General features: G+C 34.9%; 2 protein-coding genes across 11 annotated transcripts in view; both read left to right on the forward strand.

Moving 5' to 3' along the window:
- The window catches only part of LOC148621127 (hemicentin-1-like), a 29,953-nt gene extending 15,173 nt beyond the window's left edge, over nucleotides 1–14,780 (forward strand). For 4 of the 5 annotated variants that reach the window (XM_088575187.1, XM_088575190.1, XM_088575188.1 and 1 more), the window contains 3 exons: nucleotides 182–331; nucleotides 2,948–3,067; nucleotides 8,663–14,780. In XM_088575187.1, coding sequence (XP_088431313.1) covers nucleotides 182–331; nucleotides 2,948–3,067; nucleotides 8,663–9,000 — 608 coding nt within the window. In that variant the 3' untranslated portion in view covers nucleotides 9,001–14,780. The remainder of the gene's footprint in view (nucleotides 1–181; nucleotides 332–2,947; nucleotides 3,068–8,662) is intronic. The other variant, XM_088575191.1, reaches the window with a different exon arrangement.
- Nucleotides 9,043–27,253, forward strand: part of LOC148621128 (uncharacterized) — a 39,928-nt gene continuing 21,717 nt past the window's right edge. Inside the window, exons 1-3 of one of the 6 annotated variants that reach the window (XM_088575183.1) lie at nucleotides 9,043–9,182; nucleotides 14,811–18,066; nucleotides 20,461–20,589. In XM_088575183.1, coding sequence (XP_088431309.1) covers nucleotides 20,583–20,589 — 7 coding nt within the window. In that variant the 5' untranslated portion in view covers nucleotides 9,043–9,182; nucleotides 14,811–18,066; nucleotides 20,461–20,582. Of the gene's footprint in view, nucleotides 9,183–13,854; nucleotides 13,985–14,810; nucleotides 18,067–20,460; nucleotides 20,590–20,671; nucleotides 20,691–23,931; nucleotides 23,992–25,784; nucleotides 25,970–27,253 lie in introns of those variants that run through there. The other 5 variants (XM_088575182.1, XM_088575186.1, XM_088575181.1 and 2 more) reach the window with 5 other exon arrangements.

Consider the following 27,253-nt stretch of genomic DNA (forward strand, 5'->3'; position numbering starts at 1 on the left):
GATACCAAGATTACAATGGCGATTTTAAACATCTACATAAGTACATGTATTGCAGGCTCTAGCACGTCGTCGAAACGATAAGATCAAATTTAATTATTGAAACTAAAGGCTATTTCACATTGCCTCAACCCATCGTTCCATTTGGAAGACGTTAAATAGATGATCTAAACATGCTTTACAGACGTGCCTGTCATATCTAATCGGACGAACTCTACGTTGATGGTACCTGAAGGAGACCATGTTGATATCTGGTGTGACAGTGAATCTTTTACAAAAGATATTTCAACAAGTTGGTATCTGATAGACACTGATTCGAACAAGATCCCTATTGGTAAGTCCATTTAAGTATTTTCCCCTGCTGGTTAGATCTTTCAGGTATGTTCCATCCGGTAATTGTAAAAATCATTAACATACTATATACATGTACATGTAGTACTACGTTCCCCTTAGTAAGACAATCCCAATACTTTCCTGCAACCTTTTTGTGTTCAGTTTCAGTACCTTTCATCATTTTATTCAAATCGCTTGCCATCTACGGTATCAGTAATATTTTCAAGTTTTAAGATTTTGTTTAGACTTTTATAAATTTCTTAGTATAGCGAATTACAAAGAAATTTATCTGTGATAGAGAAACACATAACAGTTGAAAGAATACCACGTCTTTAACTGTGTAGTTTTTTTTGTCAACCCTCGGACTGATAAGCCTTAGTATAGTGCAATCCATTCATACATATCTTTTGCACAAGAATATCTCTGGACGAGCCCCTTCAAAGTGCCTAATAAAAAACTATGTTTTAAACGGGCGTCACACTTTTGCGCCAAGTACTATTTTTTTCATCCGCACTATTTACGAAGTAACCTATAGGTAAAGGTAGATAAAAAAGTTTTAAGTAAATAAATTTAACGAATTGTACTCCTTCCAAAACTTAAGCCGCGGTGAACAAATTGTTACATGTTCTCAAAGTTACGATGGACAAAATCCAATCTAATACAGAGGGAATAAATCCGTCATATTTGACGGACTTATTCGTATTGATTGTCAAAGGTTTTGAAAAATGGTGATAAATCATACAGGTGTAAAAACAACTTGCAAAGCAAGATTAACAACATATGCTGATGACAAAAAATGTCATTAACACTTTGAATGAGCACAATACAGAAAACAGAATTGCAACAACTACGAATTAGAGTTAGGGACGGATGATATATAAAAGAGACCATCAATGACTTATTCTGCTGAAAATACTACTACCCCCTCTAGTATTCTAGTATTAGGCAGGGGTAACATATAATGCAGGCAAACGGAAGAAGTGAAAGTAAAAAAAAAACGCTCATCTGGTTGAATTTTGCCTTTCAAAGGCAATACATTTAACAAGAAACTGTCCAACAATATTGACTCAAGAAGACTTTGGTAGGACTTATCATAAGGATCATTTCAGAAATTGAAAGTTTTTTTTTCTATCTATCATAGTTAGCAAGATAGTGGCTGAAAACTAAAAAAAACCCGTCATTTTTCCCTTTTTAGGGTAATACATGTTTGTAACTCTTATCGTCTGATAACTTGTATCCCTGAAGACTTTTGAAATTCTAATAATAAGGATCATTAAAACCATTGAAAAAATTCAGCTTAAACCGAACTGTTTTGGAGATATATGCGAAAAACTACTGTCTGACCCCTATGTTCTATTTTTAGTAACAAAACTCATGTTTTCCGACGGATCAAAAATCCCCACATTGTATGCAGGATACCCAAATAACATTTATACTAAGTTTTGTTCCAATTTGTCAAGCAGTGTCAGAGGAGAAGAGTTTTAAAAAATTGTTAACGACGACTGACGCCAAGTTATGGAAATAGCTCACATGGCCATAACGGATATAATTTTGAAAGTAGACACGCCAAGGATGATTTATCATCATGTTTAATCAAATTCTGTTCAGTGGTTTCAGAGGAGAAAATTTTTAAAGTAATATTAACGATGGACGCCAAGTGAGGAGAAAAGCTCACCTGGTCTTTTGGATTTAAAAACAATGTGGATTTATACATTTTCCGAAGATTTCACTTTAATTTGAGTTATAGTGCAAAGGCTTGACCCCCCCTCTCCATATTTTAGAGAAAATTTCAGTAACTTAAAAACGAATAATTAAATTTATTATAATTAAGGAGAACTTACCTCTTCTTATATATACATGCCCTTTCTCAAAGTTTCAATTTAATTGATGCACACGTTTTTTGAGTTATTGTGTGGAACAGACTGACATGGGTAAAACAATATGTCCTAAACGTTTAATTGCGTATGCAAAACAATAAAAAGACTAGCTGAAAATTGGAATGATTGAGTGTTGGGGTTTAACGCCCGAGCAGCAATATTTCAGCTATATTCAAGCGATGAAATGAAAAAAATGAACTGGACACAATTGAATTGGGTTCGACAAATTTTTAGAGCCACTGGGAATAGGGAGAGGTGGGTAGAGTGGGACAATATAGCTTCCTGTGGCAGAGCCCAATTGTTCCTACTCCGATAGAATACCACAGAAGGGTTCTTTAACGTAAGAGAAACGTGGAATCTTTCCCAAATTGTTGCACCACTATGATTTGCGGTCAGGATTTCCGTATTATGGCCTGACGACCCCTAGCATGTAACATGACAGGAGTACCCTTTTTCCCTACCTGGGACACACAACCCAGTTGCTCTGTGGGCAGAGCGTCCTAGCCCCCGGCAAGGGTTCTGATCACTATTTAGTGTCCTTTTACGTCAAGCTTAGCGCTGCTGCGGGCCTATTCTTTTGACACCCCAACCTGCACGTGGCCTGAAAATTGGACATAGTAGTATCACGTCTGCACGAATCCAAAATAGACCCGTACAAAGCTTTCTGAACAAATATCAGTGTTCTTTAACTTTTTACGGCACATTTTCAGTACTCGATTATTCATTTTTTCTGTTCACAGGAATAAAGGGAAGTAAGCTGCAAATAGTCAACATTACCAGACATTGTGCGGCTATATATAGATGTGAGGCACTTAATAGTAAAGGAACAGCAAGCCGAAACTTTGACTTAAAGGTACAGTGTAAGTATTTAAGAATTATAAGAAATGATCCTTGTACACACGGTGTCATTTAAGGCCGGATATATTTGACGAGAATGCATGATAACATTGTTAAGTTTTACAGATACTTAGATCATGGTTTAATGATTGATTGATTGATTGATTGTTGGGGATTAACGCCCGAGCAGCAATATTTCATCTATATTCAGGCGATGAACATAAAATGGATGATATAATGGATATGAAACAATGATGATGATGAAATGGAAAAAAGGATGAGACACAAGGATAATAGGGACGACAAATTTAGATTTCCACTAAATAAAAAGGAGGTTTGGGTAGGGTCGGGCAATTTAGCTTCCTATGGCGGAGCGCAAAGGTTCCTACTCCTATCGAATACCACAGAAGGGTTATTTAACGTGCGAGGAACGTGGCTAATTGATTGCTTGTTGGGGTTTAACGTCCGAGCAACAATATTTCAGCTATATTCAGACGATGCACATGAAATGGATGATAAAATGAACATGAAATGATGGTGAAATGAAAAATGGGATGGGACACAAGGATATTAGGGTCGACAAATTTTGATTGCCACTAGAAAAAGGGGAGGGATGGGTAAGGTCGTTGTGAGGAACGTGGCATCATAGTGGTGCACCACTATGGTTTGCGGTCAGGTCTTCCGTATTATAGCCTGACGACCCTAGCATGTAACACGCCAGGGGTACCCCATTCCACCACCTGGGGCACACATCCCAGTTGCTCTGTGAGCAGAGCACCGTAGCCCCCGGCTAGGATTCTGAGCACTATTTAATCGCCTTTTACGACAAGCTTAGCGCTGATGTAGGCCTATTCCTTTGACGCCTAAACATGCACGGGACATCATGGTTTAAAGGCAATGATTCGAAATGGGGATTATGAGTTGATTAATTGCCTAAGACATTCTGCTTTATACGCGCAATGAATATCCCCATATATGTAAAAGTTACGCATAGCTCCACTACAGCACAACATGGCAGTGAATAAAGGAAGAACAAAATTACCAAACATTAATCCAACCAATTATCAAGTCCAAATTAAATCTGACAAAATATATACACTTCCGGTATAACTGGTACCGCAATGATCTAGGCCTGGTACAGGCATTTCAAACAATATGGTGGATTATGTAGGTTTTACAGGGCAACAAACAATTAAGCCTAACAAACCAACCTCTTCCACTGAAGCGTGAATTAATCGGTGGTAATTAAGTAGCAGTCTTAGTTAGAATCATGCAAAATCTGAAGTCTGTGATACACTCCAAAAAAGGCTACATATTTTTATTTTTTAAAATTTAGTTGTTTTATGGGTCTATACTATGAAATGTGTAATTATTCATTCAAATCTACCTGCTCTTAGGAGATTGATTGATTGTTGGAGTTCAACACCTGAGCAGCAATATTTCAACTATATTCAGGCGATGAACATGATATGGGTGATACAATGAACATGAAATGATGATGAAATGAAAAATGGGATGGAACGAAAGGATAATGGGGTCGATAAATTTTGATTGCCACTGGAAATAGGGAGAGATGGGTAGGGTCGGGCAATTTAGCTTCCTGTGGCGGAGCCCAATGCTTCGTACTCCGATGGAATACCACAGAAAGGTTCTTTTCCGTGTGAGGAACGTGGCATCATTCCCTAAACGTTGCACCACTATGGTTTGCAGCCAGGCTTTCCGTATTATGGCCTGACGACCCCAGCATGACGCAAGCCAAGGATATCTTATTCCACTTACTGGGGTACACAACCCAAATGCTCTGTGGTCAGAGGGCGTTAGCCCTCGGCCACGGTTCTGAGCACTATTTAGTCTCTTACGACAAGCTTAGTCCTGCTGTGGGACTATTCATTAACATCCGGACCCGCTCTTAGGAGATAATTAACAATGAAAATCAAATAGATTCCATGGTACTTGAGTGTCATTTTCTGAATAATCTCCCTTAATTTTGAAATTTACAGTTCATTCTATATAATTTTTATCTCCTAAGAATACTGTTGATGTGAAAAACTGATTGTTAATTTCCGTTTACTATGGCAATTCGAACAAAATATCAAAAATAAAAATATGTAGGTTTTTAACCCATCAATCATATTTGCATGATTCTTACCTGGACTGCTACTTTTAAATAGCACCTGCATGCTATAGGGTCATAATCGGTAAATCAGTGGTCACATTAGCACACAGAGAATTATTTACAAAAAAGAAATCATTACCATTGTTTTAGAAGAAACTAAGTCTTTTCCAACCAATATTTGAAAAAAAAAATTGTAAGAGACGTTTTAGACGCATTTTCCTCATACCCCTGATTCAGTAGTCTGGTTAATGGCGTTCAAGGAAATCAGAGTAGTTAGTACTTACTCTAGCGTAGAGAAACAAGTGTGAAATATAGACACCATATGCAGGAGATGAAGGAAGGAAAATTTATACAATTACCGTGTCTTTTATCGGAAATCTTAGTACTAAGATGATAACTGCTGTTCAATTCGAGATGTGGGTCCCACAAACATGCTGAACAAGCTGTTTCAGCAGTCTCATTTGTATCGAGCCAGGCAGGATATATATAGAAGGTAACCACTTACAGAAAGGGCTGTAAATGGACAATACGTCATCAGTATACATGTATGTGAAATTAAAGGATTAATTTTATTTAATATTTATAATCTTTACTTGATTATGTAGAAATTCAGTTTCCTTTTAATACAAAATAAAGTCGGCTAAGAGAGAAGCATAATTAGTGCCTTTGGAATGCCAACTTGTTGCTGAAAAAATATCTCCTTAAATATGAAAAATATGTTATCAATGATAGAAAAAAAAGAACTGATATTGTAAAACACAACAAAGGTACCATCGCATTACCCGATTATAATAGAAAATACTAACAGGGATTACCAACAGGTCTTCAATAAGTGTAAACATACCTTCAAGTAAGCTCTGAAAGGCCCCGACATTAAAATTAATAAAATCCACTGTAATAGAACGATGACACTGCTTCAAAAACTTGAAGCCAGATAACGACACGTAGACACATTAATGACCAGCATTGACATTAGGGTGAAATCATTAAGTTCTAACAAAGTATGGTATTGCAAGCACAGCTGACAACTTGGAAATAGTGGACAAATATCCGAAATCGTCAAAATTAGAATAAATAGCAACGAAAAATTCCTTAAAACATGCTTCATTTATAAATAATTTGTTGAAAGTTTTGAGATAACGAAGCTTGCTGCAAGCCTATTTTTCTGTGTAGGGCACTTTTCCCTTCTAAGATGTTTTAGGAACATATGTGAATGAACTTTATCGATAATGAAGTTTAAAAGTAAAGGAACATACACAAAAAATGAAATCGAAACAGAACATACATACATTACACGCAGAATACTCAAACTCCAATAAAATCTTTGACCATGTACACAGAAGCGTACCCTCCTTTCGGTTACGCAATCTACTACCGAGTTGTCATATCTGGAAGTCTACAAAAAACCTCACAATGAAAAAAGTTAATGTGTACTCATGTTGGAAATTGATACGCCATATTGGCAGGCATGCTAATGTTAGTCGCTTGATAAACAACTGAAATGGTGAATATCTGAACTATGCCACAATAGGTTATGTGTCACAATTTAATTTGTGTACAGCAAAGAAAGTCTATGTAACTTTTAAAAAATCTCGAATAACATATGATGATAAATGAGACTGCAAAACACTGATGAGAGAAAGTTGCCACCGATAAACAGAAAGCTAAACAATTTTGATGAGAGAATGTTGTCAGATATGGGTTGATTGCTGAACACTTTTGAAGAGGGAATTCTGCCACAGATAGGTCGATTGCCAAACACTTTTGAAGAAGGAAGGTTGCAGAAGATTATCTGCAAATACTTATGTGTCAGCTCGTTTGTTTTGCATTTAGGGTTAAGCCGTATTTTGTTCTCTTTAGTCGGTTTTAAGGTTCATGATACATGGGGGTTATTTTATGACAACAGTCACATCACTTTGATACAGCGGTATACAGGCATAGTCCAGCGACGTTTTAACAATCCTAATTTCGGGGATTTGATACATCGCATCTACCCAAAAGAACTTGAGATAAAGGATACTACAGACACTGTGAAGTCAGCCTCATATCTTGACCTACACTTAGAAATCGATGGTAAAGGAAAACTATTGACCAAACTTTACGACAAACGTGATGACTTTTCATTCAGAATTGTCAACTTTCCTTTCATCTGTGGCAACATCCCTTCGGCTCCTGCGTATGGAGTGTTCATATCACAACTCATACGTTATGCCAGAGCTTGCCGAAACTACGCAGACGTTTTGTATCGCGCTAGAACTCTAACAAATAGGCTTCTGGACCAGGGTTATGTTGCTACAAAATTGAAGTCATCACTACAGAAGTTTTATGGTCGTTATCATGAACTCGTGGATCGTTATGGTGTATCCATCAGCACCATGAAAACTGATTTATTCAACGGGTCATAGTTTTCCTTCCCTCGTTTGTCTACCCCAGACTTGACTTTTTATGAGCAACTCGGCGGGTGTTTCTAGAAAAGCAGAGGACGCTTACCCTACCGGTACACTTGGTCCATACTCCAAGTTTTTAGTGGAGTCCGAATTGCTCATTTGCTTTTGTTACTTTGTGCTCTTTGTTGTGTGTGCCTGTTTTTCGTGTCTGGTTTTCGTCATTCTTTTGATTACCGCTATAACCTTGGTTACCTTGATTACTCTTTAATCTTTTGAACACGGTTCATAGAAATACGGTTTGTTCCCTTTATAATATAGATTGTTTATTATAAAATCGTAGTTCAACATAATAGTAAATAGTCAGAAGTTTTCAAGAAAATCTTCATTATATTCTAGACATTTTGATAACTTTAAATTTAAAAGCATATTAACATAGGAAGAAACGGATATGATGAAAGAATAGTCAAGAGAACCAAAGTAATAGCGGTAATCAAAAGAATGTAATCCAGGGACAAAGACCAGACATGGAAACAGACATACATTACAAAGAACATGAAGTAACTAAAATCATACATACAACGTATCAAAAGCAAATGAGCAACTCGGACTCAACTAAAAACTGGGAGCATGGACCAGGTGCACCGGTAGGGTAAGCGTCCTCTGCTTTTCTAGAATCACCCGACGAGTTGCTCATAAAAAAGTCAAGTCTGGGGTAGACAAACGAGGACACGAAAACTATGTCACGTTGAATAAATCAGTTTTCATGGTGCAGATGGTAACACTAGTGATCAGGATTATGATCATCAGTGTTTATGATGACGACAATAAAATTTCTGTAGTGATCAACTTCAATCTTGTAGCAACATAACCCTGTTCCAGAAGCCTATTTGTTAGAATTCTAGCGCAAAATAAAATCTGCGTAGTTTCGGCAACCTCTGGCATAACGTATGAATTGTGTTAACTCCATACGCAGGTGCTGACGGGATGTTGCCACAGATGAAAGGAAAGTCGACAAACACAGCAAATGCCTCAGCGTAGTACTTAATTACAAAATAATAAATAATTTCAGAGATCACTTAAATGTGTTTAATATTTTGAACAATTTTACTTTTCAGATAAACCGATTGTTTCAATCAAAGTGGAAAACAAATCAGAACAGGATAGTTATATCATTTCTGGAAGCGGTGAGTTCAACATGAAATGTTTTGTGGAATGTGATCCACCTGCTGATGGTATAGAATGGACAGTCAATGGTGACTTAATTGGATATTGGAATAAAACTGGACCAAAGACACAAAAAATGTACAACAAATATGTAATGATTACAAAAACGAAAGATTCTTTGAATATGAAATTCGAAAAAAAGAAAGAAAAAAATACACAAACCTTTAAGTGTAAAGCCACGAACAATCTTGGAGAAACGTCAAAAATTGTGTCCATTACTTTTAATTGAGCACCAATAAGTATTTGTATATTGTCTGTAATTGTAGTAAATGTTTTGATATCATCCATGACGCATACGTATATACTTATAGTATATCACACATAATATATGATTCTACAAAAGAAGGTAGATGCAAGAAACGCTATACAAAGACTTATGTACAAGAACTTCATTCAGGACGGCAAATTTAGGTAAATATGAGGTATTACCTATATTTTTTCAAACCGTTCTCTTTGAATACAAATCGCAATTCGCTTGTTAATTTTAGTAAATTAGGAAACTTGTTTGAATTGCAGTTTAATTAGATCTGTTGTACTTAAGATTAAATGGCCTTTGATGAAAATAGTTCTGTTCGTAAGGAACATTTTTAACCAAGTGTACTGATATTCGACTTTTCAACTTTTCGACTTTACTGTGTGCAATATCATGACATGAGAAATGTGATTATAGATAATATTTTGGAATTTCAAGAAAATTAATTGACTGAAAAAAAGTTTAACTGCAAAGACCAATGAAGATCTAACTAGGCAATTCGGAAATTTAGTTTCATTAAAAGAAAGTTTTAATTAGTTCTGAGAAAGAAGTACATTTAATTGTCAGATATGTACCAAACGGGCTCAATCAAAATAGCGAATTTTCAAAAAAAAAAGTAGATGTCAAAACTGTAAAAGTAGATATAAGTCAAGACGGCAAATTTTAAATATAGCGAATTTTCAAAAATGCAGATAAAGTACATGGGCAAACTTTCTTCACAAATCGGTTATACATTTGGCTGATCAGGAAACACTGGAATAACAGGTGTTATGAAATAAAATTTAGTACAATACGGACTGTCCAATGACAAAATGTGACCAATCGATAATTTGTCCTGAGAAACGACATTATAATAACGCAATTTTAACCGAAACAAAAAAACCAAAACAAAAAAAAATGCCAGTCAGGCTCGAAACAAAAACCTTTAACTTCAACTTACAAGAGTAATCAAGGGAACCAAAATTATAGTGGAAATCATAAGAATGTATTGTAGGGACAAAGACTAGACATGGAAAACAGAAACTCATAATAAAGATCACGGACAAATTGCACCGGTAGGGCAAGCTCCTGTTCTTTTTAGAAACACACGCGGAGTTGCTCATTGAAAGTCAAGTCCAGGATATGAAACTTTGACATGTTGAACAAATACGTTCTCATGGAACAGATGGATACACTATGACGGTCCATGAGTCCATGATTACGACTATATAACTTCTGTAGTGATGGCTTCATCCTTGTAGCAACATAAACCTGCTCCAGAAGCCTAACTGTGAGTGGTCTAGCGCGATACAAAAATTCTGCGTAGTTGTGATATGTTATATTATGTCCGGGTGTTAAAAGAAAAGGCCCGCAGCAGCGCTAAGCTTGTCGTAAAAGGCGACTTAATAGTGCTCAGAAACCTAGACGGGGCTAAGCACTCTGCCCACAGAGCAACTGGGATGTGTGCCCCGGGTGGTGGAATGGGGTACCCCTGGTGTGTTAATGCTGGAGTTGTCAGGCTATAATACGGAAAACCTGACTGCAAACCATAGTGGTGAACCGTGTTGGGAAAGATGTCACGTTCCTCGCACTTTAAAGAATCCTTCTGTGGTATTCGATAGGAGTAGGAACCTTTGCGCTCCGCCACAAGGGGCTAAATTGCCCGACCTTACCCATCAGTCCCTTTTTCTAGTGGCAATCAAAATCTTTCGACCCCATTATCCTTGCGTCCCATCTTTTTTTTCATTTCATCATCATTTCATGTTCATCGTCTGAATATAGCTGAAATATTGCTGCTCGGACGTTAGACCCCAACAATCAACCAATCATGAATAGTCCGAGATAGTCTGCCAGCCCGGTAATATTTTCGTTCCAAAAGTTTCTCTCCCATGTAACCTTGGGTCACCAGCGACGACTTCTGTCTTTTGTTTTGCTGAGTGGATATGGTGTTATTTTATTTATTTTATACGTTCCTAGATCCTTCAATCTCAATTTTCGCTATATAGATGACGTATTATCTTTAAACAATCCTAATTTGGGGGATTTGATACATCGCATCTACCCAAAAGAACTTGAGATAAAGGATACTACAGACACTGTGAAGTCAGCCTCATATCTTGACCTACAATTAGAAATCAATTGTAAAGGAAAACTATTGACCAAACTTTACGACAAACGTGATGACTTTTCATTCAGCATTGTCAACTTTCCTTTCATCTGTGGCAACATTCCTTCGGCTCCTACATATGGAGTATTTCATATTCATATCACAACTAATACGTTATGCCATAGCTTGCCGAAACTACGCAGACTTTTTGTATCGCACTAGAACTCTAACAAATAGGCTTCTGGACCAGGGTTATGTTGCTACAAGATTGAAGTCATCACTACAGAAGTTTTATGGTCGTCATCATGAACTCATGGATCGTTATGATGTATCCATCAGCACCATGAAAACTGATTTATTCAACGGGTCATAGTTTGTCTTCCCTCGTTTGTCTACCCCAGAATTGACTTTTTATGAGCAACTCGGCGGGTGTTTCTAGAAAAGCAGAGGACGCTTACCCTACCGGTGCATCTGGTCCAGGCTCCCAGTTTTTAGTGGAGTCCGAGTTGCCCATTTACTTTTGTTACTTTGTATGTACGATTTTAGTTACTTTATGTTCTTTGTTGTGTATGTCTGTTTTCCATGTCTGGTTTTTGTCCTTGGATTACATTCTGTTGATTACCGCTATAACCTTGGTTCCCTTGATTACTCTTATATTCAAATTTAAAAAAGCAACGTTTAAATAATTTTTAGAATTTAATTAAATTACCTTTTGGTACAAATGCACAATTAATAAGTTAATTTCATCTTGTTTCATAAGCGGCAATTTAATAATAAAAAAAAAACAACTAGAGGTTCAAGACAGCCTGAATCGCTCACCTGGTTAATTTGCTTATTTGAAAATTTCGGCATAGGTCCATCTCATGATGCTGATCGATTATTATTACCTGCAAGAATTTTGCTACAGGCAACGGTATTTGAGTTATTTCCAAAAACTGCCTATGTTCTTTTTTTCAGTAATGGCAGCCATGTTTTTCCACAAATAAAAAATCTTACTAGTTGTTTTGTGTGGGATACCCTATGGAACAAATATACCATTGAAGTCTGTGTTCTTTTTAGAAAAAGATTTTCGAAGTTGCACATGCGAAAAATGGCAAAAAACTGTTCCAGGGCCGTAACTCCTACATCCGATGACGAATCGTTTTGAAAATTTCGGAATATGTCCGGTCCATCTAATGATGCTGAACAATATTAACCTATGCCAGAAATTTGCTAAAGGCAACGATATTTGAGTTATTTGCAAAGCAATGCTTTCTGACCCCTATGTTCTACTTTTAGTAACAGGGGTCATGTTTTATAATGAATCAAAAATCCGAACGGTTATTTGTGTGTTACCCTGCGAAACAAATATGCCAACTTTCATTGAATTCTAAGCAATGGATTTTAAGAAGATATTCAAAATTGGACATGCGAAAAATGTAAAAAAATCGGTTTAAGGGGCCGTAACCCATACATTAGTGGACGAATAGTTATAAAAAAATTGGTTTAAGTCCGTCTCATAAAGCTGAACAATATTTGACCGCAAAATTTTTGCTTAAGTCAATAGTTTTTGAGTTATTTGCAAAAAACTGCTTTATGGCCCCTATGTGCATTCTATTTTTATTGAGGGTGGCCATGTTTTTTTTTCACGAATCAAAACTTCCAAAGGTAATTTTGTATGGTATACCCTAACAAAATATGCCAATTTTCATTCAATTCTGTGCAATGGTTTATGAGAAGATTTTAAAAGTTGCCCAAGCGAAAAATGCCAAACAAAAAAGAACTATTTCAGGAACATAACTCCTACATCAGTTGACAAATCGTTTTGAAAATTTCGACATTATTCCATCTAATGATGCTGAACAATATTACCCACGCCAGAAATTTGCTAAAGGCAACGGTTTTTGAGTTATTTGCAAAAAAACTGCCTTCAGTCCCCTATGTTCTATTTTTAGTAACAGCGGTCATGTTCTTACATTGATCATAAATTCCAAAGGTGATTTTGTACAAAACATCATATGGAACAATCATGATAAATTTAAAACCTGTAGGTCTAATAGTTTCAGAGGAAAAAAAATTTCAAAATTTGTCCACGACAACGACGACAAGTGATGACAATAGGCTCACTCGGCCTTTGGCAAGGTGAGCTAAAGAGGTCATTTCCCCCTTTCAATGGCAATAACTCTTACAATGAGTCGTCTGACAACGTCTATCCCTTGAGACTTTTGTAGGCCTTATAATAAGGATCATTTCATTTAAAAGAATTTGGCTAGACCTAACCGTTATGGGGATACTTGTATGTGCGAAAAACTACTGTGTGACCCCTGTGCAGGTCCGGGTGTTAAAAGAATAGGCCTGCAGCAGCGCTAAGCTTGTCGTAAAAGGCGACTTCATAGTGCTCAGAACCCTAGCTCGGGGGCTAGGGCGCTCTGCCCACAGAGCAACTGGTATGTGTGCCCCAGGTGGTGGAATGGGGTACCCCTGGCGTGTTTCATGCTGGGGTTGTCAGGCTATAATACGGAAAACCTGACCGCAAACCATAGTGGTGCAACGTGTTGGGAAAGATGCCACGTTCCTCGCACGTTAAAGAACCCTACTGTGGTATTCTCCCGGAGTAGGAACCATAGGGCTCCGCCACAGGAGGCTAAATTGCCCTACCCTACCCACCTCTCCCTATTTCCAGTGGCAATCCAAATTTGTCGACCCCATTCTCCTTGTGTCCCGCCCCTTTTTCCATTCATCAAATGTTGTGCATGATACCCTAAGGAACATTTGTGCAATGTCTCATATAATTTCACTCAGTAGTTTCAGAGATGAAGAGTTTTGACAAAAATGAAAAAAGACGACGATGACGGACGTCAAGTGATGGCAATAGCTTACATGGACTTCGGCCAGGTGAGCTGAAAAGGCATTTCAATACGAAATCTTAATTCATAATACAATAAACTTTATGATTTTATTTTATTCCCTCAATTTTTTTAATAGATAGTATTATTGTCAGAGAATTTAGATATTTTCTTTCTAATAATATTATATAAGTCAGAAACCTAGGCAATATAAGACCAACATGTAAAGAATATTAGTGTGCGGGTGTTTCTAGAAAAACTGCAAAACTCTTATAAATTATATATATCCCCAACTGATCTATGTTCTACCTTTATTGATTTATTTATTTTGTTGCATAAATATTTTTAGTCATATAATCTTTTATTATACCCTTATTGGAATCCTTCTGTCTGTCTAAATGGTGTCACAATATTAATTTGGCTTCCAATGTATAGGTTGATGTAAAATTGATGTGTGGCTCTATATATGCATTGTAAGCAATTTTGACAACGTCCTGTTCAAGTGGGGTATACATTCACATTCATATTTCCATATGTCTTCCTTTCATTGTTTTTTTTTTTACTCTGCTTTCCAGTTATGAACTAGGTGAAACTTTCAGTGAAACAAAATACAAACAACAAAATCACTTCATAAACTGAATTCTTTTATTATCAAGGATCATGAATGAACAAACACAGTTTACCACCTGAGATGGGAAACTTAAAGCTGCATAAGCTGTCATTTTGGTAAATTTTGTTTCTGTTGAAATATGCCTTAACTTTGAATTATTTCTACTAAATTGTACATTTCATGTATAATATCATTTGATATCCTCATATAGAATGCATTAAATACATGAAATAGGTGTCGATACATTTATTGTTTTGCAAGACAGAAAGTTGACCTAGATAAATTGGTATGCCTGTAACGTCTGGTGACCGCGCATGTAAGGGTCGATCCTTTATAAAAAATATGATTTCAAAGCGAAAGTGGTTAATCAACGGCAAGGAAGACGCACGGACTCAAGACAGAAAAGGAAAAGAAAGTTCGAATAAAACGCAAGGATTCTTTTGAAATGTACGTATTATGATTTAATGTGTCACAAACATAGTCAGTAATTATTATTATTTATTTGAAAACTAATCAAGAAATAGCTGAAATTATATGTAAACAATACACGTGCTTAACAGCGTAACCGTTATTTTATTTTTTACCATGGTTACAGTATTAATAACCCAGATGAATGTCCTGCCTGCAATCTTGAAAAGTAATGGCGAAAAATAATTAGATCAGAGCTATCGATCTGCTTTGATGAAAAAACGTTGTTATCACAATATTCTGTATGTATTATGGACAATTATTGCTTCCATTGCACAACTATAAATTTGTTTCAATGGATCAGCAAAATTCAGTAAAATCACAACTTAACAAATTTGCCTGTTGTTGTAGCTTTAATCGAATCAGTGCATGTATATGTAAAAAAAAATCACTTAGCAATTAAGATTTATTCCTTTCTGGGAATATAACGAGGAAAGGTATGGTGTATATATCGAATCGACAACAACTCCGCTGTCGCTGATATGAAAATGTCAGTCTATGGCCACCCTTTGATCTTTAATAAACGACGGTGAAACCCTCATACCACAGCACAGGCTACAGCTGACCCAAAAAACATTATTATGCAAAGGTACAACGAAAGAATTGCCCTTATATACTCAAGTATCATAAAAAATAAACTAAAGGTGAAAACGAAACAAGACATACAGAGGCCAAAAATTCCTGACTTGGGAGCGGCGGGGTTAAAGTTCTTTGGCATGATCTTCCCCTTTAAAATCTGGCCACTGTGGAAAAAATATTACAATCTTTGTGTCCCATCCAATTTTTTTTATTTTTCATTTCATCATTTTATCTTCATTTTATCATTTATTTCATGTTCATTGCCTGGTCAATATAGCAGAAATATTGCTGCTCGGGTATCCCAACAATCAATTAAACAATCTTTATTTTCCTTGTCACTTGTTTTTTACCTGACATACCAAGTTTACCCCTATTTTTCCTTGTCACTTGTTTTTTTACCTGACATACCAAGTTTACCCCTATTTTTCCTTGTCAGTTGTTTTTTACCTGACATACCAAGTTTACCCCTATTTTTCCTTGTCACTTGTTTTTTACCTGACATACCAAGTTTACCCCTGTTTTTCCTTTTCACTTGTTTTTTACCTGACATACCAAGTTTACCCCTATTTTTCCTTGTCACTTGTTTTTTACCTGACATACCAAGTTTACCCCTATTTGTCCTTGTCACTTGTTTTTTACCTGACATACCAAGTTTACCCCTGTTTTATCTTTTCACGTGTTTTCCCTCAGGCTGACATATCAAGTTTACCCCTTTACATTTTGTATTTCCTTGTCACTGGTTTTTTTACCAGGCATGTCAAGTTTACCCCATGTTTCCTTTTCACTGGTTTTTACCTGACATATCAAGTTTACTCCTATATTTCCTTTGCACTTGTTTTTACCTGACATATCAAATTTACCCCTGTATTTCCTTGTCACTTGGTCCCGTGTGGGTCCGGTGTCACAAGAATAGACCTGCAGCAGCAAACCAGGATAACACAATCCAGAATTAGTAATTCATTTTCGCCAGTTACATGTACAGGTATTGTGCATACTATTATTTACTTCGAATTATGAAAGAATAATTGAGGGAACCAAGGTTATAGTGGTAATCAGAAGAATGTAATCCATGGCCGAGAAAAACAGACATACACAACAAAGAACATAAAGTAACTAAAATCATCTATATAAAGTAACAAAAGCAACAGAGCAACTCGGATTCCACTAAAAACTGGGAGCATGGATTAGATGCATCGGTAGGGTAAGCGTCCTCTGCTTTTCTAGAAGTACCCGCCGAGTTGCTCATAAAAAGTTAAGTCTGGGGTAGACGAAAAAGGAAAAGAAAACTATGACACGTTGGAAAAATCAGTTTTCATGGCGCGGATGGATACACCGTAACGATCCACGAGTTCATGCTGACGACCATAAAACTTTTGTAGTGATAACTTCAATCTTGTAACAACATAACCCTGTTCCAGAAACCTATTTATTAGAATTCTAGCGGATACAAAAAAAAATTGCGTAGTCTCGGCAGGCTATGGCATAACGTATGAGTTGTGATATGAACACTGCATAGGCAGGTGCTGAAGGGATGTTGTCACTGATGAAAGGAAGGTTGACAATTCTGAATGAATAGTCATCATGTTTGTCGTAAAGTTTGGTCAATAGTTTTCCTCTACCATCGATTTCTAAGTGTAGGTCAATATATTAGGCTTTGGATGTGAATAATAACATTGTTTATTATATAGATAGCAGTGTTTTATCGAATGTTCCTAGGGTAATAAATTTCGATAATTCACACTGTGAAATACATTCGGTAATTTCATCCTCGGACTTTCTCCGCCAAAACGTTACATTTTTTATATCAATCTGGCAATCACATGATTTAAAATTCATGTTAAAAATCAATCGAAAAATTGATCACTCTTCAGAAAAGAGAAATACAAATCCGTTCTATCCAATCTTTTTCGTCTTTTATAATGACTAAAAAAAATGTAACATATGATAACAAAAGAAAAGCAGACAAAAAAGTTCGTCTTATTTGGTCACACGATATTTTGCTAAAAATAACTATGAATAACTTGTATCGGCAAATGCAAAAGAGATTAATACAAAATCCAGCAAAACATTTGAAATAATATCAGTGTGGAACAAACAAACAAAAAAGAAAAAAACCGCTAGAAACACAATAATTGTCCATTGAAACACATCACCTTTTTACTTCATTATTTTATCAGCTTTCAAACTCGTCTGTAAGGAATAACTATGGTGTATACTTTCTATTAAGAGGAATTATCGGTGCTGATAATGCAACTGTCAATCCTGAGTGATGAAATAAAGCTTCTCCTTCAGGAACGAGTGGTTTAAATCTTTTCTCCACTGGAGATTGTAAAATATAGATATATAACATGCCGGCTTAAGATCTTCATTTTAACACAGACAGCGGAAATGAATTTTCATGAAGAATCAGTTTCCCTAATGAAACATACTGAAAACTTGGATAATGTTAGATGGCAGGAAACCCCTATCTTCTGGTAGATAAAAAGTCACGTGCATTTATGATCACTGGCTTTGAACGCCAGAAATAAATTTCATATTGTCTACAATCCATATCTAAGGAGGGTACTAGGGTAAGGCATATTACTCTTGAAATCAGTGATAAGTTTGTATCATATTTATTTTCACCAAAGCCTGTCAAGCTTTCATTTGAATCCGAATGAAATCATTTCAACTTACTTTGATGTTTACATGAGATTGATGTAAAATGCTGAATACAAAGGTTGCAATGATATGTCCCATACCCTAAGTCTACCTCCTTTAGTAGCATTCCACCTACAAAAGAAGAAATCATTTTGGACTTTCCTTGTAAAAATTAGGCATATTCTATGATATGGGGGGGGGGGCAAATATATTTTTCCCACGGAAAGTTTTGTTACATATATCATACAAAGTGTATGTAAGTTTGGACAAATAGCACAACCTTTCTTCTAATCGACAATGGGCAGCTTAGAAAATGATTATAAAGTTCCCTAAATTAACCAAATGTTGCGCAAAATAAAGAGTTATCTCTCCTTTTCAATGACTTGATAAGCATTCTGTGTAATCTATTTTCTTTTTTTATCGTTGAACACCCGCACGGGTCCGGGTGTCAAAAGAATAGTCCCACGGCAGCGCTAAGCGTGTCGTAAAAGGCGACTAAATAGTGCTCAGAATCCTAGCCAGGGGCTAGGGGCTCTGCCCGCAGAGCAACTGTGTTGTGTGCCCCAGGTGGTTGAATGGGGTACCCCTGGCGTGTTTCATGCTGGGGTTGTCAGGCTATAATATGGAAAACCTGACCGCAAACCATAGTGGTGCAACGTGGTGGGAAAGATGCCACGTTCCTCGTACGTTAAAGGACCCTTCTGTGGTATTTATAACCAGTCTTACCATCAAAGTGTTTGTAAAATTTGCCTTTGATAGATCAAATTTATTTGAAATGCACTTTAGAAAATTGGCGGGAAAAATATTTATGTCACAGATGCTTCAGAATAAACTTAAATAGTTTTTGGGTTGTTTTCTAGATGTACTGAATATATTTTAGGCCAAAAATGACTAAATTGGGGAAAATAGAATGCCACATATTGCCCGATTCTTACACAGAATGGTACTTAATATGAATAACTTTGAATGGTTGGTAGGTCAATTTGTACTTAATTATTATGTAACTTATGAAATGGTGATTTCGGTTCTTGTTTACAAATCGGCCATTAACAAATTTAATTTATTATTTTATTTGAAACTGAAATTAAAATAGATCTTATTCGTACCTAATTCATATCTTCCACCACTGTTTCAAATCATTTTGACCGGAGAAAATACATACACATTTATACTAGTATCATGGATATGTGTACAAACAGTGTTTGCTGCCAATTTCTTAGATTGACTTATGAACCTGCATCGTTTAATAGTTTTTATAAATATTTTTTCATGACCAGCCTCTCTATCGTAATCGATAACCACAAATTTAAGAAATTTCGAATGTAAAGTGCGGGAAACTTTATTACCACCGGTGGTTAAAAAGTTATACGCTCATATATAGAGGAAATTTTGTATTTTAACCGCATGGGAATATTTTGAAAATATATAAATAAAAAAGGATTTTTAAATACCATTAGACTTTAGAAACAAAACTAGATCGTTTGTAATACTTTCCTGAATTCTTAGAGTTTCAAATTTGAATAATAACCCAATTTTTAATGTAATTGCAACAAACAATAATAAACCATAATTTCAACAGTAGACTAACGTATATAAAATTTGAAATTTGTGACTATATTTTTTCAATCTGTTGATTCAGGGCCCATTGACAAGAATTGTGAAATATCGGACGAAGCCCCTCTTTCAATTGGAGAAAAGCGGTCTTTTTTCAACTCACTGTGTGTAAATTGCAGCTGCCGAAAATCCTACTGTTGCTTGTTCGTAAATGTGACACATAAACGCACACACACCTACACACGGACACACTTACGCCTATACCACTGTGCTTTTTTTCTACGAAAATTATATTATATAAATTGTATTACATAAATTGTATTACATAAATCTACCACACGCCTACACAAAGACACAAAGCTTTAAATACAGAATTTGATGATGACTTCATAGACATTTGGTGTATTTTGTTGTAAATGTTTGTAATTCATGTAAATTATAAACAGTTATTCACAGTATTAAATGCTTATAACAGTCAAAAACAAATCTAATACCTACAAAGTATAAATTTTGTACGTGGTAAAAAATAAATACTCATGGAACTTATTTTTTTCTGTATTAAGAAATATTGTATTTGTGATTTGTAATTTTGTAAACATTATATAAATCTAGTATATTTATACTTAATTAATTCATTTTCATAGTTTTACCTCCACAAAAACCATCCTTTTCAGGATACACGACACCTACCTTTCCGACATCATTCCTAAAGGATGTAAAACTCTACAACACAACTGTACAATAAAACTTGTATGAGAAGATGACAACGTGAAATGTGATCCCCCCGTGTCCTAGAATGAGAGGTAACCTTTTCAACATCACAGTTTTAATAAAGATACAGACGTTAATTGATGTTAATAAATGTACTGATGCATCAATATGTTTCTATGCGGATGACTTTTGAGTAAGTGTAAGTATTTGTAAGAATCAGGCAGAATTAGTAAAACCAGAAACATGCACGTCAAAACCCTACCTATCAGAAAATATTATCTTTAAACAATCCTAATTTCGGGGATTTGATACATCGCATCTACCCAAAAGCACTTGAGATAAAGGATACTACAGACACCGTGAAGTCAGCCTCATATCTTGACCTACAATTAGAAATCGATGGTAAAGGAAAACTATTGACCAAACTTTACGACAAACGTGATGACTTTTCATTCAGAATTGTCAACTTCCCTTTCATCTGTGGCAACATCACTTCGGCTCCTGCGTATGGAGTGTTCATATCACAACTCCTACGTTATGCCAGAGCTTGCCGAAACTACGCAGACTTTTTGTATCGAGCTAGAACTCTAACAAATAGGCGTCTGGAACAGAGTTATGTTGCTACAAGATTGAAGTCATCACTACAGAAGTTTTATGGCCGTTATCATGAACTCGTGGATCGTTATGGTGTATCCACCAGCACCATGAAAACTGATTTATTAAACGGGTCATAGTTTTCCTTCCCTCATCTGTCTACCCCGGACTTGACTTTTTATGAGCAACTCGGCGGGTACTTCTAGAAAAGCAGAGGACGCTTACCCTACCGGTGCACCTGGTCCAGGCTCCCAGTTTTTAGTGGAGTCCGAGTTGCTCATTTACTTTGTAACTTTGTATGTATGATTTTAGTTACTTTATGTTCTTTGTTGTGTATGTCTGTTTTCCATGTCTGGTCTTTGTCCCAGGATTACATTCTTTTGATTACCGCTATAACCTTGGTTCCCTTGATTACTCTTTCACTGATTCATTGATTTCTTTATTGAAAACGAAGACGACTCTTTGATCTCTGTTTCCAATGATATGGAAAATTATGCCCTTTTTTCTTGATTCCAATGGTGCAAATAGATAAATAATACTTTCCAAAGTGGTGGGGTTTTTCATACTAAGTTTCACCCTCTGCCTGATTCTTACAGAGAATGACAATTAACTAAATATTGTGTTTGTTCACAGGTGCACATTGATTCGGGTTGGGAGTTATTAATCCATATTTTATTTTCAAGGTACTGAATAGAGTTAATTCTGTTTATAATTAAGTATGGTCTTAATGTAGGTCTTTACTAAAAAAAACCGGAAATATTTATTGGTGACAAATTTATAAATAAGTTGGCTGTATAAAGGTTCCTGAAAATCATCATGAAGGCGGAGGTGAAAAATGGCCCCGTTATGTTCAAGGACAATATTAAAAGTCCGATTAAAAAAAAATGTGCACTTTCTGTTACAAACATGAAATTTGGCAGAAAAGTACTTCTCGTGATACTCATTTGTCGTATCATTCCCTCGTGGCAAACACTTTTTCATTCTATTCAAATGCCTGTTTAAATGGTATTAGTGTTCGTCTTAATATTTCATGGACGTCAAACATACAAAAAAAAATTTAATGTCTGCTAGTAATTCAGAACATATATTTTTCAGGCCAAGTATTTTGTTTAACACGATAACTTTGCAAAGTAGATTTTTAACTTAAATAAGACAAAGGTTTGAAGTCAAGTTCACAATATATATTAAGATTTGATCTAAATGGCAAAAAATCTATACTGGTAGATCCTACATCTACATCCTATTCGGAATGATTAAATTTAAAATGTTTTTTTCGATAGACAAGTGTTTTTTTTAAATAAATAGACACATGTACTACTATTTTAACTTAAAAGGAATTTAATTGTTTTCTGTTCATCTCATCATTTTACAATATACACTCTTGTAAGTATAAACTTACTTATATACTCAAATCTAATGATTAGATTCTTATTCGTTAACAAGGAAAATGAGCGTAATTTCCTGTTTATTATTTTGTTATCAAGAGTTAGTTTACTAGAGCAATTAAAGGCAGTAGACCAGGGGTCCCCCAAAATATTTTTAATTTAATTTTGTTTAAGAAGGTATACCTAGGGTAAGGGACATAACTTTTAAAATTAGTGATATGTTTGTATCATATTGAATTTCAATAAAGCCTATCAAGCTTTCATTTGAAACCAAGTTACTTTAATGCTTACATGAGATTGATGTAAATGTAAAACGTAAAACAAATATAAATGTACATACAATCAACGACAAGCACTGGACTACTGGTTCCTGGCTTGGGACAGGCACAAGAAGTATTTTGCGTCATTTAACATGTTTGTGAACGCACAACGCTCCCCAAACCTTTCACAGAGGCGGAAAAATAAAACAATAAAACAAAAGAACAATGTCAGCATAAAAAAACGAAGTTAGTACACACAAGTTGCTATATGTATGTTAATGCATGTTGGTTGTTATATTAGTACATGTATGTGGTACCCTAAACTGATATTGGCAGTTTTAGATGTGTACTTTTCATTTACTTTCAACGTTCAAAATTAATCATTCGAGAAAAAAACAAACATTTTTTTTCAGAATAAAGATAGCCGTTTGTCCTATTTTTGTTTCTTTGATTACGTATAATAGTGCAACAGATGTATAACAGAAAAAAATGATATAATTACGTTTGACCTGACCTATAAAAATGTTTCTCAAAATAGTTAGGATACTACGAATGGTAATAGTTCAGTTATATTTTGTTGCGACTTGGTGCAAACAACAAATGATGATGTACTATTATAAAAAAAATAATGATTACGATATTTTGCTGAAAATGCACTTAGGACCCTATCGGTGCACACGGGCCATGCTCCCAGTTTTTAGGGGAGTCCGAGTTGCTCATTTACTTTTGCACGTGTTATTTTTTGTTACTTGATGCTTTTGTTATACGTCTGTTTTTTCAATACTAGTTATTGTTCTTTCATTACATTCTTCTGATTTCCGATAGAATATTAGTTCCTATAATTTCTCTTTTACACATAAATTGTCCCTTTTTTCAATCTCACAAAGTGTAAAAAAAAGTTCCAGAAGAAAGTTCTGACGTCATTAAATATGGCCAAAACATGGTTAAAGATGTCGGTTTTTTTTTTTTTGCTTGTCTGTTCGTCGGTCTAAACCTTTGTTTTTTTCTGATTTTTTACTCACACTTATATAGATTTGTAACATCGCGAATTTTGATTAAAATCAAGCGACATCATCTATTTGTTTATCTAAATATGATTAAAATACAAGATCTTTGTAACGGTTTTACGTTTTTAATTTCTGTGTCACAGGCACTTGATATATTTTAATTTCAATTATTCGCCTTTTTTCTGCAGAGACACCTCAGCAAATGTTGTTTGTGTGTGTTTTTTAAAGATTTCAATTTACAGTCTGAGGTAAAAAAAACTACCATGAATTTATATACTGTGGTTCTATAGAAGTAATTGGCTAATGATATAGCTACTTGTATTTTATAGGTACTTCTTCTTTGAGGTACGAATGACACATATTTATGGTTTTCAACAATCTCTTCTTTGATGTGGTAGCAGTATCTTCTTTGATGTGGCAGTTCTATTATACCTACGTCTGTCTCTGATAATAAATATTGGATGTAAAACGTTTTGCAGATAAAAGACAGACAGGGGCCTTGTATAAAAATCCATAATTTTGACAATTTCATCGTCCAGGTCCTTTAATTTCAGTTATATAAAAAAAATAAAGAATAAACATACAAATCCACTACTTTTTACAACCATTTGACTAACGGGGTAGTTACAAAAACGAATGTCTAAGTTAAAAAATGAATTAGTTTGATTAATGTCGAAAAAACGTCATGATATGACGTTAAACTAAGTCATACATAAATGATTGAATATTACATTCAATTCACAATAGTTGTTTACGATTGTTAAAGAATGACATTTCCTTGTTCATTCATTGTTTTAGAAATTATATCTAAAAAATTCTGTTATATTTTCATGAAATTACCCCTCTCCATTTTACCTCCATTATTCATAAAACTGGACCACCTGCGACTTTTTTATTTTATAGTAGAAATAATTTTGTTTCAAATGATATATAAATTAGGAGTGTGTTCTTCCGGTTCATTTTAATCTGATTTTTTTCACATTAAAACAGCCCCAATACAAGTTATATATGTTTTAAGAGACAAATGGTCAAAGAAAAACATCACACCTATAAATTTTGCTCTAGTTTGAATCAAGTTATGCACTCATAAAGACATCATTTCAGAGGTGGACGTTCTTTAGCAAATAATATTACTTACAAATATTGAAAATAATGTATTTGGTTATATACAAACTGTCATTACAAGCTTTGTAGTGGCGATAGACTTTGATCTGTGCATAAAACGAATATTCTTCCTTGGTCGTAAGCCATCTATACACCATCCCCAAACGTCCTTATCAAAATTTTCAATGGAGAATAAAATCCAAATCGTGCTCAAATTCACATTCCTTAATTAACTCCATAGTTTGTTCTGTATACATGACATTACTTTATTAACCTAAGCACCATTCTGTGTAAGAATCAGGCAATGAGTTATATATCTTTTTTCTCAATTAAGTATTGTTTGCCTCAAATATATTAAATATATCTAGCAAAACAACTGAAAGTTATTTAAATTCACCTGAAGCATCTGTTGTGTAGATATTTTTGACTGTTTATATAGGGGAAAGTGCGAGGAAACTTTCCCGCCATTTTTTCAACGTGCATTTCAACTAAAATTGACCTTTCAATATCTTATAAAGGCAAATTTTACAAACATTTTGATTGATATTTATGAAGGTTGTGAGGTAGAAATACTTGGATGATGCAAAAAAATCTCTAAGATTTTTTTTTTCATGTGCCACACCTTATTCTCTTTTTGCTTTATTCTTAGACAGAGAATTACTTAAAATGTATTCTATTTATTATTCGACAAAACCAATGTTTCAAATAAATTCAATGTTTATATACATAAAAAATTCTCCCAACTCCAAATGTCCTCCTCAAAGCAAAATTCAATTCCCACGACATTCTTACTTCGCATGTACATACCATAGAATGAGAAGTTCACCCCATACAATTACTGAAGTGGGAGCAGAAGTAATCCGAATGACAGCTGAACGTGACGACAGAAATATATCATTTATCAGTGTATATAATTGGATAAAAAGTTGACCATACAAATTTTAACAAGATAAACAAACGGAAAATGTGCTCAGATGAAACTGCTCATTAGTCCAGTTTAAAGTCACCGGTCTTAATAGTCATAATCTGTGGTACTTCTTTCTTTGCATCAGAGGATCTTATCAAAGATGTTCAAGATGGATGAACTTAAACTTTTCAGTGTTGTTTTAGCAGTTATAACGGGTAACACAATTTGCTTATCTAAATTTTATGGAGGCTGATATTCAAATTTAAAAATGTTGCATTTCTTTAAACTAAATTGAATCAATTGTATATTTACAATAATATGTTTACATAAAAAAACAAAAAGACAAGATCATAAATAAGTTCTTGAATATTTAACTTCATGTTCTTATAGGATTAAGGCAAAATTTTATTTGTAGAATAGAAACGTTATTTTGTTCCTTCATTTAGTTTTTCTCCGAACGGTTTATTTTTGTTTTAATATTTTTAAACATTAATCTTTTTGTTGGTCTCTTTCTACGACCATGACAATCTCTTTTTGCCAATTGTGAATGCAATAGGCTGTATAGATGAAATGAAATGGCAAGTGTTTTAAAAGTAACATAAACATGCTTTTTCGTATGTTCGCTTATGATCGAAAAAAACAAATTGAGTGATAAACTGTTGTTTGTAATCCATTATACATTTTCGTATTTATTCATCACTTTAAAATTCTATTTGTTGAATTTAAGTTTCAACAGACCATTTGAAAACCACGATCCCTTATGGCAATAAGCTCATTTGTATGTATGCCATAAATTTGTCCAGAAATCCAAGAAATAGTTTTAACAGGAAAAAAATTGTTCATAACCTCAACACAAAGAAAATGTGTGTTCTTTAAAAAAATGTCACGTCCTTGGTAAACGAGAACAGTAAGATACACAAAACGGGGAAATAGCCTGGACAGTTACAATTAAATCACACAGGACGTTTTAGACAATCTAATGTAGTTTTGTGTTGAAAAAGCTGGCGCTAATTGAATCATGCAAAATTATAATAAAGTTAGTCATTGGAAATGTTCACATCATTATGTTTAGGAAAGTACAGTAGCTTAAAACATTTTATTTATGGCATATGAAGTCCTCTTGTAAAATTACATTCAAGTTATAGATAATCATACAGTGTTTTGCCAGTTAAGAGTTATCTCCCTTTCAAAGAAAATTTAATTTTCCCCTCTTCTGAATAAGATTATTTGAAACCAAATCACTCCTGTATGGTTCTTAGGTGGATTGTTATTGACAATACCAATCAAGATATTTTGATATAATGGCGTCACATGTTTCTAATTACCTTCCGTGTAATTGAAGCATGTTACTTTCAAAGGTCAAGGCTGAGAGACTATTAGAAGTAATAGTGTAAAACGGTTTTATTTCTAGGTTTGTTAAATCGATCCCGACGGGAATGTTAATAGCTGTATCACTAACTAGGTCCACTATATATTTGGACAGAAAAAGCTTCAATATC

The sequence above is a fragment of the Perna viridis genome, chromosome 3 (assembly GCF_037379345.1).
Source record: "Perna viridis isolate PV_CMFRI_1.1 ecotype Kerala chromosome 3, ASM3737934v1, whole genome shotgun sequence".
NCBI lineage: Eukaryota > Metazoa > Mollusca > Bivalvia > Mytilida > Mytilidae > Perna > Perna viridis.